Source organism: Meles meles, chromosome 6, assembly GCF_922984935.1.
Source record: "Meles meles chromosome 6, mMelMel3.1 paternal haplotype, whole genome shotgun sequence".
Classification (NCBI taxonomy): Eukaryota; Metazoa; Chordata; class Mammalia; order Carnivora; family Mustelidae; genus Meles; species Meles meles.
In genome coordinates, this window is record NC_060071.1 from 3,729,560 (window position 1) to 3,750,226 (window position 20,667).

Below are 20,667 nucleotides of genomic sequence, written 5' to 3' on the forward strand. Positions count from 1 at the left end.
CTGGAACATTCTCCCTCTGTGCGTGGGGAGACCGTCCTGGCCAATCCCACTCACACCTGTGGGGAAGCCCCTGAGGAGTTCCGCCCCCACCCCCAGCCGGGGCAGCACCTGTCTGCTCGGCTGATGCCTCCTGACTGCCCCCTACGAGACCGCGGCGGGGACTACAGGCAGCGACTGCCACAGAGAGCTCAAGACCATCCCATCCTCACGTCCTGCCAGACGGTCTCCGTTTTGTCTGTACCCTTCTCCCACTTGCAGTGGATTCGCTCCTCCAAACAATTCAGTGAGGTAGATCCCCCCCTCCCCAGATGCCAGAACCGACGCAGAGAAGTCCGTGTGACAGGTCAGGAAGGATGGGCACTGGGATTCGAGCAGCCTGAAACCTCCTTTTCCGATCTCCCGCACACACTGCCCCGTACAGGGAGACCACACTGCCAGAGGCGCACAGATATGGAAAAATCCAAAAGAGGTCACTGAGTGATTCAAGCTGGGCAAACACTGCCCTTGGCCAAAGGTCAACAGACTGCCTCAAAGCACATTTAAATTTTATAAGGTGCAAGAAGACAAAACGAAACACGGTGCCCTGAAACCTCGGCCCCAGCTGACCGGGAATGGAGCCTGTTTCAGATCTGCTGATGGGAAAGAAAAGCGAGTCTCCACCATCTGCACACTGCCCTCACTGACTACAGAAACCCTAAAGTCACCCCGAAAATACTTAAGACACATTTGTTAGAATGTGTTTAGGGGGCGGCATCAATGAAATGGGACGATGGGGGAGAAAGTGTGCCTCGAGAGCCAGTGTTCACAAGCCACCACAGTCGTGGAGTTGGAAGAGGCTTGGAAACATCGTCCCAAGAAAGCGAACTGAGAGGCAGTCTGAGCGATGGATCCCACGGTGTGTGTCTCTATTCAAGGGTGCGTCCTCATTGAACAGACATTAAAGCCCTTCTAGCCTGCATGCCCAAGAAGTTATGCCTGAAGAGAGGGGTTGCTTTGTGTTAATTCTGACAAGGGGCTGTCCTGGGCTAGCAGCAGCCCTGGGGGCACGACACTAAGACGTGCTCTACACCTTTCGACCGAAGGCCACAGACTTTTTGGCTCGATCCAGGCTGCAAACACATTTGTCTGGCTTTTGGAGCCCAAACCGGGAGGTTTCATAGGAAATCTGGATGGCCCAAGTATCTTGAAAAATTAGACGATATGGCAATCCCGGGCTTGTGTTCCCACTTGGCAATGACCAGCTGGAGGTAAGCAGAGGCTGCTCTAACTAGATGAAGCATGGGCCATCCACTTTTCCGCTGTCTCCAGTACTCCCTATCGTCTCTCAGGCAATGCTGTCTTCACCCCTTTATTTCAGCCCGCCCTGTTGTCAAATGAGGATGCAAGAGATGAGCGGCCCGCACCCCCGGCTAGTGGGAAAAACAGCAGTCTAAAGAAAGGACTGCAAAACAGTGTGATATGTGTTGATAGAAGTAAACTCAAAATAGTTACTTAGTGACGAAGCTAAGGCCAGAAATTGGGCTGTGCCCCATTCATTGTGTCCTGGCCTCTAGCAGCCTTGCCTCTCCTGGGCACACAAAGACCACCACCGTAGACTGAAAAGACAGGGTCCTGCACAGCCCCAAGTCATGGCTAGCACATGGTATCCAAGTGGTATCTGGGCACTGCTCAGGGCTCAGAGAGGACCCAAGGAATCTGAATCATTCTTATAGCTAAGACAACCAGAAGTACCATTTGCTGGAGGTAAGAGAGAAAACCAGATGCTCTTGGCATAGGATTAATACAAGTCATACCACATCTTAGGTGATCTAGAATAACGCTCCGAAGCAAGCAGAGGGGCGCCTGCCCTTCTTCTTCCCTCGATATTACCTGCAGGAGGGCAGAGTGCATGAAGACCATCCATATCAGCAGCCACCAGAAGCTCTGCCAGGAAGCCATGGGGTCCGGTCTCCTGGGGGCTCTCTTGAGCCTACAAAAGAAGAAAAAGTTGGCTTTCAACCAGCTCTGCCCCCAGCGGCAGCACCCATGACTTAAGAGACCAGTCAGAGGGAGGGATTCTGAGCCTCCCATAATGTCTTGGAAAGGTTTCTGCAGGTCCAGGATGGGGCTACCTACTACAGAGTACAGAAGGGTCCACATCAAGGTCAGGAGGACCACTGGACCTGCCTGCCATGTGCAGCCCACACCTCCAGGCCTTCCCAAGCTGAGAGGTCTCTACACCAGCCACTTTCCAGCTCGTGTGTCAGCGGCAGGGTGTGGCTACTGGCATGTGACTCAGGAAGCCAATGTGGAGCCAAGGATTAGGGCACCTGCCAGCTTCTTCGACTTCAGGCAAAAATGGATCTGAGACCAGCTAAGCCAGCCCAGAGAGGGGAAGGGACCTGCCTAAGGTCACACAGCAAGATGGTGACTGCTCCAGGACTGGAATGCAGGTCTTCTGACGGTTCAAGGCTTTCCCCAGCAGATGACACCGTGTACTGTCCGAAACCCAGACCTGCAGCGGGAGAGGTCTGAGCGCTGAGTCCGGGGGCGGGAGCAGGGGGGTGTTCAGAGGGCACAGCCTCAGCGCCAGCCCAACACAACCTCCCAAAAGTAGGTGAGGGCGAACCAGCCGAGGCCCCCCTGAGCCCAGGAGGGCCGCGGGGGGGGTTCTGCAGAGTTCTCCTCACAATTTACAGGGAAATCAGTATGAGTCGAGACTGGAAAAGCCGAGGTCACACTCGCCTCTTGCTTCGCCTCGCGGGCGCCTTGGCGGAGCCGGTGTCCGGGGGCGGGTCGGTGGCTTCGCTCCATCTGGAGAAAGCATTAAGGGCCTGGCCTAATGCGATCCGCAAATGTGCTGCTGTTTCCGACCTGAGGCGGCGACTCAGGGCCGAAGGGAGGCGGCCGGTGCCGGGCCCACGCACCGCGCGCCCCCCTCGCCGGCTCGGCCCCGGCCGCCCCGCCGCACACCCCGCCGGCTGCCCGCTGCCCCGCGGCGTTTCCTCCTGCGCCCGCGCGTCCCCGGCACCCTGTGCCCGCTCTCCCCGCGGGCGCGTCTCCGGGGCCCCTGGCGCCCCGGGCGCTCGGGGCCCACCGGCCAGGCGGCGAGACCTTCCGACGCTCCCGGCTCCCGGCCGCTGTCAGCCCGTTCTCCGCCGGGGAAGCCCAAGCCCGAAAGCCCCCGCTCTCCGGGGCTCCCCCACAGGGAAGAGCGCCCCCCGCGCGCGGAGAGCCCCGCACACGTCCCCCCGCGAACGCCCCCAGGCCCCACGGGGCGCGGCGAGGGGAGCGCCCCGGTCCTGGAGGACCCCGGACCCGCGAAGGAACCCCGTCCCGCTCCGCGTCCCCCAGCCCTGCTGGGCGGCCACGGCCCCGCGTCCTCCTCCCCGCCAGGGACAACCTTCCCGGACCCCGCGCGGAGCTCGCGGCACCCACCTTGCGCCGCGGACGCTTCTGGGACGTGCGGCCCGGGCGGGCAGGCGGGCCCGGCGCGCGCGGCGGAGAGGCGGGCGGGAGCGGCCCCGTCAACACCTCGTGCGGAATCCGGGCCCAGGACGTTCCCCGACGCCGGCCTCCCGCCCGCGGCGCCGCAGTCGCCGCCGAGCAGTTAAATGGGGCTGGGACGGGGGCCGCCCCGCCTCTCCCGCCCCCTCCGGGCGCCGAGCGCGGCGCGGGCGGGGACCCAGCGGCGGAGGGCGCGCGCCGCCACCTGCACCGCCCGGCAAGTGCACGGCGCGCCCGGCCGCCCTCCGCCCGAGCCGGGGGGCGCCGGGGCGCCAGGGGAGCGCGTCGGGGGCCGGGCCCGGGCCGCTCGGAGCGCGCGGGGCCTCGGCGACGGCGAGACGCGGCTGGAACGCTCCTCCGCCCGCTTCCTGGAAGCCACTCCTCGCCCTGGGCCGGCCGCCAGGCGCGGTGCCAAGAGCCGGGATTGCCGACGCCGCCACCGCCGCCGGCAGGCGCGCTGGGGAGAGGCGGCCGCGGCCGCGCGAGCCAGCCCGGGGCGCCCCGCCTCAGTCGGAGCCGGGAGGAGGGCTGCCGCCGCCCCGCCGCCCCGCCGCCCCGAGCCTCCAGCCGCCCCTTCCCGGGCCCGCCCGGCGGCCACACCGAGGGCTGCCCGGAGCCGCCGGCTGGTGCCCGCGGGCCTCTGCCGCCCCTGGCCGGGCCGGACCTGAGCGGAGTCCGCGGCCCCCCTCCCGGCTCGCGCCCCTCGGTCCCGGGGGAGACCCCGACCCCGCGCCCCGCGCGGACCCGGCACCCGTCGCCGACTCCTCGGCGCGCTCGCCGCACGGACGTCCGGCTGCCACGGGGCTGCCACGGGGCTGCCACGGGCCACGAGCGACCGAATAGGGTCACCCCCGGCCAGGTACGCGCAGCCACTTACGGGAGCTGGGCTTGCTTGAACCGCGCAGACGATGAGGGGCCAGGCCCGGGTTAAGGGTAAAGGGGTGTCAAGACCGGGGACAGGGGAGACTGTCCTTGTGGACTCCTGGAAGTGAAGGGAATTAGACACAATGTTCGTCCCTGGCTTTGGCCTCATCTCGGAGGTATCAAGGCAGGGGCCGGGCATTGCTGGGGAAAGCTGCCTTAGGCCCCCACCCAAGTGCGACCACGGACTCATTTCCTTGGTGCCCGAGCGTGCCAGCCACTGTGCTGAGCTCTTCCTGGCCCAGCGGCGTCGGTTAGGATCCTGATTCCCGTTTCACAGCGAGGAAGCGGAGGCCCAGATAAATACATTGTACACAGTGAGCTGCAAAGCCGGGGCTGAAGCCGGTCTCCGCTGTTCATCCCTGAGGTTGCTCTCCCGCCTGTTCTGTAGTTGGTGCACTCACGTGGGGGTAGAGCTTTACAGAGAGGAGCTGACTGCCTCCCTCCCCCCCCCCCCTTACCGTCCTGGCCCTGGGGTCTCCTCAGGCCAAGAGTAGGATCTCCAGACTGTCTCCCCACTCCATGTGAGATGGCCGGAATCTCATGGTAAAATGAGCAGAGGACATTCAGGGTCAAGGGGGCAGAGAGGACCAGGTGGTAGTGGGACACGACTCAGTCCCGGGCAGGAGAGCTGGGCAGAACCACAGAAAACACACCTACAGTTCTCGGTAGTTACTCTCCTATGAGGTCAAGGGAAGGATGAAGCTGGTAATAGTGAACTCTGAAATGCAGAGTTAGGTCCCTGCCAGCCCCGGGTCACGTCCGTCAACCAATCAATACACAACCTCATCTTATCTGTGGTTCTCATTAAAACATCCACTATCTTTTCCCAGACATTGAGCCCACAGCCACCAGCGGTACCACTGCCCCACATCCGGCTTGAGGATTTGCTCTGGAGGACACATCACTCGCAGCCACTGCTTAGGACCTCCAGCCAGCCCTCCAGCACGGCTCTTGGGGGCCCTGTTAAACTGCAAAATTGCCAAAAAAGAAGACCAGAATGTAAAAAGTGGCATGTATAGACCCTAAAAGGACACTGGTTTACAGAATGAAAGCCAACGCGGGAAGGCAGAGGTGTGCCTCCCTGTTCCACCTTCACGGGGAATGTGCGTATCAGGCGAGTCACAGTTGACCATGAAAAAATTGCAAGTATCGATTTGCAGATTCCAAATAAATCTTTGCAAGGAGGTGAATTCACAAACACGGAAACTGCAAATAATGAGGACAGACTGTAGGTGCTTCTCGGATCAGGCTCCCAGGAGGGGATAACAAGAACATTTCAGAACATCTGCGGGGCACCAGGCACTGTTCCAGGCCGGGCACCTGCGTTAACTCGCGATCCCACCAGCCTAGGGGGGAGGCATTGTTTTTATTCCGTTTTACAAATGAGGAGACTGATGTAAAAAGGTTGACCCACAGGTTCTTAGAAACTAGAATGTGCCAGTTCTCACGTCATTCATATTCTAAAACCAGCCCAGTGTTTCAGAGTCTGTTGCCAGAAGCACATGAATATTCAAGATGAAATGGAGAATTCAAAGAGATATTATGCCCTGTGCAGCTGGGGTGAGCCGAGCTGCCCGTGCCGCAGTTCAGGAAAGCACCAAGAAGACCTCTGGAGCAGAAGGTGGGCTGGGAACACTGCAGCCACTCTGCTCCAGGGAGTTCTGCCTCCATGGGCCTCCCTGCCTCATTTTCCCCTGGGCGCTCGTGATTCCTGCGCCCGCCTCCAGGGAGCGCCCGCACCAAGTGTGGAGGCCAGGCTGAGCCGCTCCCTCCCAGGGGCTACACCTCCTACCAGGCCAGTCCCTCAAGAAACAGTTGTCAGGATGAAAAGGAAAAGAGCAAACATCCCCAGCTCCCTGAGACAGGGCTGCTTTCCTCTCTCTCGGGCAGATCAAGCAGTCCTGTTTGTGACTCCAGCACTGGGAGTGTGGGTGACAAAGAGCCATGAAGGGCAGACTCCGCTTAGGGAGGGGCTGGCTGGACCTCGCAGGCCCTGTTCCCGGATTCCCACCTAATGACCCCCATTTGGACTCTCCTTCACCACTCTGCCCAATGTGTAGACACAAAACCTTCCCTTAGTCCCGCACCCACGCTCCCGTCCGTCCTGCACCCCCGCCACTCAGCTCTGGCCAACATGTTTAAACAAGACATTGCCAAAGATTGGGAGAAGATTGGGGAGTGGGAAGTGTTAGGTCCCCCAAAAAATGGGTACCCCAATAGTGGGTCCGTGATTAAAGGAGCGAGACTGATCCAAGCGAAAGTCAAGCAAAGCTTTATTTCACGCCAAGCATCAAGAATCAGACCGACCGTCAAACAGACCGGTTGGGGACGCCCTTTACAGAGGACGACCCTTCTCCGTTTCACAGTCTAGCTTTTAAGGGCAAAGGCCATGCGGTTGGGCCTGGCCATGCACAGTTGGCTAATGAGATTGTAACACACACAGGAAACTCCACAGTGATGCTAGGTGACCAATTGAGTTACAATTTACCCTAGTAGACATTTGAACCAGCCTATTAGACCTTGATTAGGATTGGCACCCAAAAGGCTCCCGAAGAGAGGGGCCCATACTCCCTGGTAAATAGGGAGACAGTATGCATCCCCCCACTGATCAGATTTCTCCACCTGGCCTGACCCACCCTTGTATCTGGGCTTTGTTACCTGGAGCTGGTTTCCGGGACTTGTTTCCAAGTAAATCCCCTGGGGGAAGGGGAGCAGGGACAGTTTCTAAATAGGTCCTTACAGGAAGAACAGAAGAGAACGAAGCCCCCAAAAGCCAATCTTGGATTGGGCTGCTGGGTGCAGAGATGCCCACCCAATCTATCTCCCAAGGCTCAGGACCTAGGCTACCCCCACCCCCCACCCCCAAGAGAATCCCCACTGCCTGAGGACAAGGGCAACACCATCAACCCTGAGAGGTCTGAGAAACCGAGTTCCATTTCCTCCCGAGGATCCATCCTCTTGGGTTCCGGTTTCCGTTACCAGCCACGGGTCTGCTTCTGCCCTGAAGAGTTTCGGGGATTCCCACCTGTACTCCCAGCATCACCTACTAACCCAGCCGCAGGTGGGCAAGCGCAGCAACGCATCCTTTGTGTGCCAGGCGCAGGCAGAGGACCAGGGACGTTACTGTTGGTGACGCAGGTGTGGGAGTAGGTGTGTATCTTACCCTAAGACAGAGAGGACATCCCTTCCCAGCCTCAGCCTGAATTTGTTCTTGATACAGAATTGCTCCTTCCGCTTGCAGGACTTGTGAGATGGGTTTGAGAAGGCACAAAGCCTGCGCTCTCGGCCAAAGCCGCCAGGATACAAGAGGCCGGGACGCTCTAGGTGAGCACGGTGTCCCAGGGCTGGGAGGTAGTCAAGAGGGTGCGCTTACGGAAGGGAACGGAAAGGGAGTAGAGAGCAGGACAAGCCCAGGCCCAGGTGTCATCTCGCCTTTGCTTGATCCTTAAGGTCCCTGGAGCAGGAGATCCCCCCACAGACTTGGCCAGTCTTAAGGCAACAGGCCTGGGCTGTGGTATCCACGTGCCAGTGAGGCCTGGCCTCCCCTGGACTTGGGTGGTGGGTGTGACCTCCCAGGCAGCTCCCATAAACCAGAGACAGCACTCCAGAGAAGCTCTCAGGCGTGACCCCCTTGGCAGCCACGCTCCCTTCAGCTGGGGCACGGGTGCACCTGCCAATGCTGGGGGTCCGGACCGGGCGTCCACATTGACAGCATCGACTGCACGTGATTTTCAGGTCTCCTTAGCCCTGTGTGGGAAACACGCTCAGCTGGGGGTTATAGTTTCTGCCTGTCCAGGGTGGGGTCCCTCTTTGGAACAGAAATTTGCTTTATAAAATGTGTTCAAGTCTTCTGCCTCCTCAGCAAGAAAACACCCTTGGGAGGAGGGGTGCCAAGAGGTGGTCCCGCTTGGTGAGGGGCTCTGGGCTTTGGCACACCCTCATTCTTGGCTTCTCCTCTCATCCTGCACTGAGATCCCCAGAGAGCATCTCAGGGCCCCAGGTTGGTGATTTCGTGACTTCTCCGAGGGGCCGGACTCATGATTTCAAGTCAGGAGCTCAGGAATGAGGACCACTGCGGCTCTGGAGCTCTGAGCCAATCGGAATCTCCCTCCAGAGGGTGGTGTAGGACAGACTCTTTCTAGAAAGTTTCAAATCTTTAGCGGTGAGATAAGGAGGGTTAGCGTCTCCTAAAGTGTTGGAAAGAGACAGAACTGGGATCTGGTGACCTTCCATGCCTCAAACTAAGGCTGGTTCCCACGTGGCCTCTAGGACTAGCAAGGAGCTGACCTGATTCGGTCTTGTGTGATCTTACACTCTGATAATCACACACACACACGCACACACACACACACACACATCTAGATAGACTACTGTGGAACAGAAGCGAAACACAGAGGCCCCAGGAAGAATGGATTTGCTCGTAGCCTTGAACCATTTCACTCTGCCCCGACAACCGTTATCTTCCCCTGAGAGGCACGCGGTGAGCGGGGAACACTGAGCTGTCACCAGGAAACCCCCCACTGATGTCCAGGATTGGCCACAAATTGGGGGATTCTGGGCAAGTCGCTTCACCTCTCTGAGCAACCGCTTTCTGGGTTACCTTGGAGGCAATGGATCCTCCCAGTGTAACATCCAAAATTGTATCTGTAGTCTGATCGTATAATATAGCAACACCTTTCTAATCTACGACTCAGCCATGGCAATGTCAGTGGCCCTAACCCCAGCCAGAACAGGAAAGTCCACTGAGCACATCCGCCTGACCCAGATTTAAGCAAATTGTGTCTGAGCAAACACTCGGGGCTCACTCAGACTCTTGATGCTTTAGTTTGGGAATAGTTCCAACGTGTCTGTTCATCTGGCTCCCAGGAATAACTTGGTCAAGTTAGTAACTTTAGTTACTAGTTAGTAACTTCGGTCAACTAAAGTTAGCTTCAGTAAAGTTAGTAACTTTGTAGCTGTAAATTTGAAAGGAAAAGAAAGCCTGCTAAGAAAAGGGATATTAACAACGTAAAGTCACTATCGAAGAACTGTAAAAGGCACAAGAGATGCGGGAGATTTAAAAAAAGTTTCATTCCCTTCAGATGACCTGAGAAAAATCACTGTGTGATGGCACGGTACTGCGTTTGTGTTCACAAAGCCAGATTGTTCACGAATGCCTTTGTTCATTAGACCCACTTCTGGATGTATTGAAGTCCATGTTACATTTTAGAAAAACATTCGAGGGGCGCCTGGGAGGCTCAGTGGGTTAAGCCGCTGCCTTCGGCTCAGGTCATGATCTCAGGGTCCTGGGATCGAGTCCCACATCGGGCTCTCTGCTCAGCAGGGAGCCTGCTTTCTCCTCTCTCTCTGCCTGCCTCTCTGCCTACTTGTGATCTCTGTCAAATAAATAAATAGAATCTTAAAAACAAAAGAAAAAGAAAAAGAAAAACATTCGATCACAAAAGGGTTAAATTCAAGAAAAAAAAAAAACAAGCAAGATAAGTTCCTTCACTTCTTCACTCCGTTTCTGAAAAAATCCCATCTAAGAACATCACCTCTGACGACTCTAGGAGACCAAGATTTTATTCCGGGATTGATCAATATGCACAAAAAAAGAACAGAGTGCGAAGTACCCTGTGCACACCGTTTTGGGTTTTTTTGTTTTGTTTTGTTTTGCTTTTTTTCTGTGCCGGCTGTTGTTTCAAATTGTGAGAACGGTTTTCTTCCAAGTCCTCAAGAAGAGGCTTAGTCCCTGGTGTCACCCTTGCCTGTCACCTGCCCCATAAAATGAGACCCGCCTGTTCAGCCGGCTTCCCCACATGTTCCTTACTCTGCCAGCTTGGCAATATTTGGGTTGGAAATACCACTAAGGAATACTTGAAAAGTCCTTTTTCATATGTAAGTTCAACAAAACACATTTCTATGTATTGGGTTTGCAAAAACACACTTACTTTGGGATGGTTTTGATAGCCCATTAGGCAATTTTTTTTTAAAGATTTATTTATTTATTTGAGAGAGAGAGAGGGAGAGGGAGAAGCTAACTCCCTGCAGAGCAGAGACCCTGAAGCAGGACTCCATCCTACGACCCCAGGATCATGACCTGAGCCGAAGGCAGCTGCTTAACCGACTGAGCCACCCAGGCGCCACTCATGAGACATTTTAATCCCTTCTTTACCAAGACCCAGGCAAAAATGTTCTGTGGATGAGTGTGAAGAACCAGTTTCCTTCAGATCCCACCATCCCCAACTGGTCAGCTTCAGATTCGAAGAAAAATTCAGTTCAATGCAGTGAAATGCAATTTTTATTAACTGACAATCTACTTTGTGCCAGGCATGGGCTAGGTCCTGGGAACACAGTGGCATGATCAGCTATCACCCCGTCTCGGAAGGAGCAGATGAAATAGGGTATGATAGATGTTCCCAGAGGTGTCCCAGAGGGAGCTATGAAAGAACTGGGTACCAATGGCAATTCGTACAGTCATAGGAGCGTTAGAGATTTCCTAGCGGAAGTGATGTTTCCGTTGATAGCTAACGCTTCCGTACAGGCACAGGATCTTGTTTAAAATAAAATCAGAAAGCTATTCTCCTTCTCTACTTGTTCTCGAAGGAAAACCAATCTACTATCCCAAATAGGCATTTTAGAATAGTTTAAAGGGCTGCGGTGGGCATCAGATCTGGGAAAGAATAAGTAAATTCATCACATTCCCTGGAACAAATCCTATCTGACCACATAACACATGAGACATATGTGTGCATCTTCAGACTCATAAGGAATTGAGGGAACATTGCAGAGTATCTGCAGTGGACATACCCTGACAGGGGTCCCCAGTGACCCCTGTGTCTCCTGGTAGTCACACCCCTGTGTAATCCCCTTCCCTTGAGTGTGGAGAGGACCCGTGACTTACTTCTAGAAATAAGATACGACAAAGTTCTCTTTTCCTCGGTGCTGCCTGCAGAGCCGGCGGCCATCTCCTGCTGGGCATCACGGCCACCCTCCGACCTCTGATAAAGCCCACGATCATTAAAAAGAGGGCCAAGAAGTACCTCCAGCACCAGCCAGACCCGTATGTCAAAATTAGGCACAACCGGCAGAAACACCAGGGAGTTGACAATAGGGCACATAAAAGAGTCAGGGCCAGATCTTGATGCCCACCACTGGTTACAGGAGCAATAGAGAAACACAGCACATGCTTCGCAGTGCCTTCTGGAAGTTCCTAATCCACAGCATCAAGGAGCTCGAAGTGCTGCTGGTGTGCAACAGATCGTGTAGAGATTGTTCACGATGTCTCCTCCAAGAACCACAGGACCTCCTGGAAGGAGGAGCCCAGCTGGCCGTCAGAGTCAACAAGCCCAGTGCCAGGCTGTGCAGCAAAGAAAAAGAATAGACGGGGCACCTGGGTGGCTCCATGGGTTAAAACCTCTGCCTTCGGCTCAGGTCATGGTCTCAGGGTCCTGGGATGGAGCCCCGCATCTGGCTCTCTGCTCAGTGGGGACCCTGCTTCCCCTCTCTCTCTGCCTGCCTCTCTGCCTACTTGTGATCTCTGTCTGTCAAATAAATAAATAAGATCTTTAAAAAAATGAATACACAATTTGTGTGCATATCATATTTGTGTTGATAAAACCATAACACTACACACTACACACACACACACACACACACACACACACACACACACACCAGAATTTGACAAAGGCAATGGGAATGATTAGGTTATTTAACATTATAACTTCCCTCTCACCAGAAGACCTTCTCTTTAGTTTGATAGGATGAAGGGAGCCAGTAATAGAGACCCATGTGGCAAGGCACTAAGGACCTCCAGCAGACAACCAGCCAAAAAAAAAAAGGCAGCAACTGAATTCTGCCATCAACCTTATGAACTTGGCAGTGCATCCTTCCTCAGTCAAGCTTCAGATGAGACCTCAGCCCTGACCGACCCTTTAACTACAGTCTCGTGAAAGACCCAGAAACAGGATCCAGGTAAGCCCTCCTGGATTTCTGAAATACAGAAGTTGCCAGATACTCAGCGTGTGAATGTGCATTGTTTTAGGCCACCAGGTTTGCGATACTTTGTTACACAATAGTAAATAAGGAATACAGTGTCTACAACTAAAGAATTAAGGGGGCGCCTGAGTGGCTGGGTTGATTAAGCGTCTGACTTTTGATTTCAGCTCAGGTCATGATCTCAGGGTTGTGAGATCGAGTCCCATGTTGGGCTAGGTGTTGAGCCTGCTTACGATTCTCTCTGTCCCTCTCCCTCTGCTCCCCCTCCACCACTCATGCTCTCTTTAAAAAAAGAGAGAGAGAGAGAGAGAGAGAGAATTGAGAAATAGTTCATCTGTTGCTTGTTCCTCTCATTTCTCTTTTCCAGTTTGTTCTCAGTGGTACCAGCTGTGAAATGGGCTGGATATCACATGAGACCCAGAACTAGAGAGTTCTGGATTGACTTTGAACCCATCATTTAAACATAACTTCTTTTCATCACACAGGGAGATATGAAAATCTATATAAGTAAACATTTTTATTTGATTAGAAAATTGAATTTAAAGGGATGTCATTTAGCTCTCATTTTCAGGATGCCTGTTAAAAGCCAGCTTGGAGAATACTGTTCCAGCTTTCAGAATCCTGAGAAAGAGGTTCTAGTCTGGCATTCCCATGCATTCCTCTGCAAAAAATAGTTCTGGGCAGGAATTATCCATGAGAAGGTTTGGGTGTGAAGTAAGAACTCCAGACGAAAAGGAAAACGTGCAAAGGCCCAACGATGAAAAGTTCCAGCTCAACCACCACGTGCTTTGTAAATGTTTGTTGTGGCAGAGAAAATGCGGCACGTTCGCCAGACCCCATCTGCTATGCCTCGTTCTTGGAGCCTACAATTCCCAGCATCCTCACAGAGCCATATGACTCATTGTGGACAGTGAAATAAGAGTGGATTTTCTGTGTATCTCTTCCGAGTCGAGGCAGTGATGAGCCCCCGTGGTTTCTCCAGTCCCTTTCTTCCCCTTGGGCAGTTAACACAGATGCTGTACACGGCCAAGATGAGCCACGAGTCAAGGGTTGCTGGATTGCTGACCCGAGGACAGCTGGCTTAGAGAGTCATCCCACATACACTGGGACTTACATGAATAAGCAATTATATTTATCTGTTGAACCTGTGATTTTTTTTAGTTGTTGCTGTAGCATAAAGCAGTCTATGCAGACACACATTCGCGGCACAAAGTGAAAATGGGATTGGCTCAAGCTAAATGGGCAGAAAAGTGAGCAAGGGATCAAGTTTGTGAAGGGCACTCATGGCCTGCTGTGGGGTTTTGGACTTTACCTTACGCTCAAGGGCTTGCTTAGTGCATCTGTCCACGCAGTGGTGTGGTGAGATTGGAATGATCACTCTGTGTGTTTGATAACCCAAGCGAGAGTCCTATTAGCATAACCTGGCACAAGCGGTCATGGACATGGGAGGAAATTGATGGACTGGAGAGTTGTTAGGGAGACAGGATGGATAGGACTTGGTGAATGACTTAAAAGGTGGGGGTGCCAGGGAGACATGTGTGAAGGCTGGCTCCCTGATTTTTACATGGACCGTGTGTCATTCACTAGTACAGAGAACATAAGAGGAAGAGGAGGACACTCATTTCTGACTTTGATTAATGCCTTCGTCCATCATTGTCTATTATGGCTCAGAAGCTCAGGCTTGAAGCATGGTTTCTCAGCTCTGTTCTTTTGCTCTTCCATTGTGAGCGTCAGCCTGAAAGAGACACACAGAAAGAAGCCCCTGAGTCCTTCAAGGCATCCCCGAGTCCTTCAAGGCAAATAGGACATTCAATCCTAGCCTGGGTCCCTGGTTTACCATCAAAGCAAGAATTGAGACTTCTGTGGCACCCCCATGAAATTGCTAAATGCTCTTCCATGAACTACACACCAGAGCACCGTGTTTTTATTGTTTCTGAACATCAAGAAGGAAACCAAAAGATGGCATGAAACAAATATTCCTCAATTCATGTATGTCATCCAGAAAACTGAGAACACAATGTCCTGTGTTCTGCAAAGTATAAATAAAGAAATTGGAAAAGAAAATTAAAACAAAACAAAAAAGCCCTGGTATGGACATGAAATTTCAGGTCAAGTAGAGACTTCGGATCCAAGAAGAACTGAGCTCAAATTTTTTTACTCAAACCATCTAACCATAACCAGTAAATGGAGATGATATAAAAGTCTACATTAGTGCCAGAAACCAGGGAAGAAAATCCTCCCCGTAGCGGAGACGCCGAGATGAGGTACGGCAGGTAGTCGTTGCTCTGCCAACAAGCACCCTCATGACCAGGGAAGGGAGCTACGCACCACCCCAGCCGTCAGCGTCCTCCCTCGGCTCTGCGGGGAAGGCAAGGGGACAAGCGCAAAAAAAAAAAAAAAAAAAAAAAAGTACCAATGCTGTTGGCAAGGATGCTTTACCCTTCTGTCTTTAAAGACAGGCTGACTCTGGGACGCCTGGAGGGCTCAGTTGGTTAACCACCTGCCTTCGGCTCAGGTCTTGATCCCAGGGTTGTGGGATCGAGTCCCACTTCGGGCTCTCTGCTCAGCGGGGGATCTTCTTCTCCCTTTGTCCTTCCCTCCTGCTCATGTGAGCGCTCATGCGCTCTCTCTCCCTCTCTCAAATAAATAAATACATCTTTAAAAAAAGAAAAAAAAGATGGACATTCTTTCCCTGCTCGATCAGCTGGGAGACTTCTCCTGGGCTTGGAAAGAACCAGAAGAATTTCCACTAATAACTTATACGCAGTGACCCAGAGAAGAAAGGATCCAGGAACGGGGCGGAGGAGAGCAGCGCGCAGAGTCTGAGAGATGAGAAGGGGAGGGCGGAGGTTGCTGGAGTGCCAGGCTTTGGGAGAGAAAGAGCATCTTGAAGAAGGCTGGATGTGCGTTTCCCACACCCTTCCGGATGGGAAACTCTGCTGAGGGGAGGGCCTCAAGGCACAAGCCCCCGACCCAGTCTTCTTTCCAGTAGCTGATTAGAAGCGGCTTGCTGTCAACCCCGCGCCGGGAGCCAGGCTAAGGATGCTCTCTGCCGGCCTTCTCCATGTGTGTGTGAGTGTGGGGGGTGTGGAGGGGTCTCCCCTGTGTGGTACCCTCCTGGGTGCCTCTTGCCAGCTTCCTCCTCCCGCTTCGTCTTGTCCTGGTAAACCAGACACCATGGACTTAAAACCGAAGAGGAGCGCATGGTAAGACCGAGCATCTGGGCGCTCTCTGCAGGGGTGCTGCTCCCCAGAGGGGCAAGCGGGGGGCACAGCGGATGTCCGCCCCGTCCAAGCTTGCCCTCCGACTCTGCTTCCCTCTGGACCCAGGGCTCAGGAACGAGAGGACACAGAGAGGGTGGGGAAGTCATGCTAATAGAGCTGCTTCTGCGTGGAAGAAATGTCAAAGCGGAGAAGGGTCCTCAGGGACAGGGGAGACTTTCCCCAGAGGACTCTGACGCGAGTTAAAACAGTGCAAGAATTGAATGAACTCCAAGGCCACTCCATGAGCTCTCCAGGGCTGTTGTTAACAGATGACTGCAAGTGGGTGGCTTAAAACAACACAAATGCATTCTCTTGCTGCTCTGGCCAGCAGAAGTCGGAAGTCAAGGTGTTGCCAAGTCTGCGCTCTGGCCGATGGCCCTGAGGGAGAACCCTTCCTCACCTCTTCCTGTTGCTGGTGGCTACGGGTCTCCCTGCACCGTGGGCTCAGTCCCTCCCAACTCTGCCCCGTCTCCACGTGAACTTCTCATGACCCCTCCCCCTTGTTGTCTTATGGCAAATGTCCCTCTCCTTTTTCTTGTAAGGATCCAATTTTTAGATTTAGGCCCCCCCCACCCCCCGATCCAGGATCTTAATATCCTTCACTTAATTGTGTCTGTAAAGACCCTATTTCCAAGTAAGGTCACGTCCTCAGGTTCTGGGAGGTTAAGCCTCGGACATAGCTTCTGGTGACCCTTATTCTATCCACTGTCACCACCAAGACCTGAACTCTATATTCTGTATTCTCGATGCCGCCCGAAACGACGTCTAACCGCATTGTCTGACATAGCTTATCGGAGGTTGTACAACTGAGACCAAAAGACGTGAAGACGCTCTAACAGTGACGTTCTAACATAAATATGTCCCAAATCTGGATATCTGGATATAAAATTTCTTCCGTTACCAAATTCCCAGGCAGGAAATGACCATATTTCTTGTGTTTGGGTGCTGATGCTAAGTACAAGATTTGCTGGTGACTCACCCCAGGCCCCTTGATGGTCCTGAAAGTGGGATCGATCGAGTCCCCCGCGCAAACGCAGGGCTGCTCCCCTGAATACACAGCATCTCTGACGATAACCCCGGCCAAGTCCCCTTCTCCCTCTAAAAAGGCAGCTGCACAGGGAGCCAGCCCTGCCTCCTGGGCTGACTTCCAGGGTCTGAGATCGGCATGTACTCCTGACCTTGTCCTTCTGTATTTTGCCTGCCACGTTTCCTAAAAAGCCAACATTCCCATCAAATTTTGAATTTTGCTCCGTAGATCACGCTATCCCTTCCAGTCTAGCCGAGTCGCCCTGCTAACCAGCAGAGCTACGAACTGTTGTTTGCCTGCAACATGGATCCTTACTGATGGGCCCACAATACTTTCTTGCTTATAGGATTCCGGGGTTGTTTCAAAGAAATCTATGGAGGATCCAAGGAACAGAATTCGTCAAAGTGGCTGCCACTGACGTGCCCTTGTGAGACTGCCCCCTGGAGGCATGGGGCGGGGGATTTTTGACACGGCCAGACGCCGGCATTCTGCTCCTCAGATGGAGTACGGAGTTATTTCTAAGTGCCCACCCATCTGCGGCAGAGAGGACTTTTCCTATAGACCAAGGGATGATAAGAGGCAAATAACCGAGGTGTTTCCTCTCTCCAGGATGTTTTGGTTGGTGTACTAGAGGGCTTCTTTAGCGACCAAAAGTATCTTCAACATGAGGTGAGGTCAAAGCCGTTGTCCAGACATCGCCATGCAGGGCTGCTCACACCAGCTGGTGTCCCTCAACCCAGACACAGTGTTGTCGTGAGCACGTGGACTGGAGGCCACGCTGGCTGTCTCGTGCAGCGTAGCACAAATTCACAAGATAACCTAGGAGCCCTAATCCCCTTACCTGGGACCCAACCTGATCTGCCGTCCTTCCTCTCAAGCAGGAGGGGACTTCCAAGTGGGACACTGTCAACTAACCCAGTTGTGCCTTTTCTCTCCATTTCCCTTCATCCCTACCCTTCTCAGTGTCCTAAATATATGTCTAGTCAGTTTCTGATCTTGCTCCAATGATGTGGATTTCGGCAGGAGTTTCTTCAACGTTGTGGGCTACGCTGTCACTCAACAGCTGTCATGCTGTTGAAGGCTTCGTTTTTGTGTCTACGGATGCTGGAACCTCGGGCAGAGACTTAGAAGCAGGGGGATGCAACCGTCCATGCCCACTGCCTGTTTTCCTGTAGGTACACAGCTCTAAACTATGGTTTCTTTTTCAGTAATGGTCACTAGAACCCGTTTGCTACAAATTAGGTTGTAAATGTGTTAGCCCTAGACCCAATGTTTGCTAATGTCTCTGGGAACAGACTTCTAAGCCTCTTTGGTACCGCCAAAGGGTCTGTCCCTGATAATGACTGATGATGTTGAGCACCTTTCCATGTGCTTACTGGGTAATCACACACCTTCTTCCGGGAAGCGTGTTTTCAAATCTTTGGGTGATTTTTAATTGCTTCTTATTGACTCGTAAGAATTTTTTTTTTGAAGATTTTATTTATTTATTTGACAGAGAGAGAGATCACAAGTTGGTAGAGAGGCAGGCAGAGAGAGAGAGAGGGGGAAGCAGGCTCCCTGCCGAGCAGAGAGCCCGACACGGGGCTCGATCCCAGGACCCCGAGATCATGACCCGAGCCGAAGGCAGCGGCTTAATCCACTGAGCCACCCAGGCGCCCCGACTCGTAAGAATTTTTGACATATTCTGAATCTAAGTCTATAGTCGAAGATAATATGCATTGTGACTATTTCCTCCCAGTTATGCATTATGAATACTTTCATCTGTGGTTTGTCTTATTACTTTTTCAAATGGCATTCTTTGATGAGCAGAAATTTTTTAAATTTTAAATTTTTTAAATAAAAAAATTTAATTTTTTTTTTTAAAGTAGGCTTCCTGCCCAGTGTGGAGCCCAACTCAGGGCTCAAACTCATGGCCATGAGATTAAGACCTGAGCAGAGATCAAGAGTTGGACATTTAACCAAGTAAGCCACCCAGGCACCCCAGAAATTTTTAATTTTGATTAAATCTATCAGTTTTGTTTTGGGGGGTTAGTGCTTTTTTGTGTCCTAAGAAATTATGCCCACTTTTGGGTTATGAAGACATTTTCCTCTGTGTTTTGTTTTGTTTTTTAAGATTTGAGAGACAGCGAGCTTGAGCTGGGGGAGGAGTAGAAGGAAAGAGAGAGGGAGGGAGGGAGGGAGAGAATCCCAGACTCCGTGCCCAGCATAGAGCCTGCTGCGGGGCTCAAGCCCATGATCCTGAGATCGTGACCTGAGCTGAAACCAAGAGTCAGACGCCTAACCGACTGAGCCACCCAGGGGCCCTGAGAACAGACATTTTAACAGTATTAGCATTTCTGTCCATTCATTAGGTATTCGATATCTATATGCGAAGTTGTGCACTTGTCAGTGTGAAGGTCTTGCATAGCTTTTGTTCAAACTGTTTTTGTACTTTCTGCTGCTCTTATGACATTTTTTCATTATATTAAATCTAACATTTAATAATTATTTCCAGTATACAGAAACGTATTGATTTTTGCCTGCTACCTCTTGATCTTGATAAACTTGTAGTATATATTAGTATATATATATATTAGTGTATATATTAGTGTATATATATATATGTTAGCTTTTTTTTTTTTTTGTAGATTAAGAATTTTCTACATATCCAGTCCTGTTTTCTGACCAAAAAAAGACAGTTTTATTTCTTGCTTTTCAATCTTCAGGCCATTTTTTTTTCCTTTCCTCACCATACTGAATGGTTATAAACTCATTCTAAAAACCATTATAAAAGCTATTTCTTATAAATACTCCATTTCCCCTCCTATATAGGTCTGTCCGGGCTTCTGGTAACTTGGGTCTTCTTGGAACTATGCTCATCTTCATTCCGCAGATAGAAATACCTCCCCCCCCCCCATTCTCCCAGTTTCTATGAGGAGGGATTTTCTCCAAATAGCCCTAGCTAGTTGAGTTCCCTGGCTTGAGTTTGGGTTAGGAGCGGGGCCCCAGTATCCCAGCCCCTCCTTGGAAGGCGGCCTGCACGCAGGGAACGGGCGTCCTTGACCATTGGCAGCCGTGCAGGAAGCTCGGTGTTGAAGGGTCGTCCCTGTGAGAGTGGGTGACCCTTCCCAGACCGGACCAGGTGAGTGCGTCTGAGCCCTCTGGGGTTCCGTTAGCAAATGCTTCCGCCCCACAGTCTGACAGAGCCTCACGATGCAGCTGCACACCGGCTCTTACCTGTTTGAACCCCCACTAATGACCCGGTTTATTTCGAGCTCACAAGGGAAAGAGGGGAGCCGTTTACTGAAACCACCCCTGCCCCGCCCCCCGCCCCAGTCTGTAAGTGCAGCTTCTGCAGCGACTGCTCATTAACTCAGTTAACTGCAATTAGTTCCTTCCCCAGACAAGACTCGGAAGTGTGTTACAGGCAGCGAGAACGGCTCCGGACTTCTTCTCTTTGATAAATTTCAAACATGGCCACTAGAGACGGAGAGCTGGTGGGGTATAAAAACCTACGGTGTGAGTATGTGGGGGCAAACACACAGGATGAGGGGCAGTGTGGGAGAGGTGGAGAACACAAACGTGGCAGGGAGACCACCTAGGTCAGGAGACCGTGTGACTGTGGGCAGGTTATCCCCAGCCTTGCTGCGTCTCAGTTTTCTTATCTGCAAAATGGGTTGATAGGAGGATAGAGTTTATTCATTTAAACCCGCACACAGCACCTGGCGCACAGCATTCCATCAATGTCATTATTATTATTCCTTATGGAAGCTACGTGTACAGCTGCTTTAGAGAAGGTGTCAGGGAAGGGAGCTGTGGGAAGAGAAAGGAGGAAAGATGCCCAGGATGTTGTTGGGACTTTACTGATGTACCAAGGACCCAGAAGACTGAGAAGTCTGGTTCTGGTCTCCTTGCACCAACCTGGCTGCTGACATTTGGAACTAACGTCCGTGAAAAGCAAGGTCCAGCCTGGTGACCGCCGTGGGCACCTCCATGGGCAGTGGGGTG

The 20,667-nt window shown here is 52.6% G+C and overlaps 1 protein-coding gene across 3 annotated transcripts in view; it reads right to left on the bottom strand.

Moving 5' to 3' along the window:
• ADAMTSL3 (ADAMTS like 3) overlaps positions 1-3,608 on the bottom strand; it is a 344,936-nt gene extending 341,328 nt beyond the window's left edge. For all 3 annotated transcript variants that reach the window (XM_046010294.1, XM_046010292.1, XM_046010293.1), the window contains exons 1-2: positions 3,418-3,608; positions 1,870-1,969 (exon numbers count right to left, since the gene is read on the bottom strand). In XM_046010294.1, coding sequence (XP_045866250.1) covers positions 1,870-1,938 — 69 coding nt within the window. In that variant the 5' untranslated portion in view covers positions 1,939-1,969; positions 3,418-3,608. The remainder of the gene's footprint in view (positions 1-1,869; positions 1,970-3,417) is intronic.
• Positions 3,609-20,667: the final 17,059 nt, after the last annotated feature.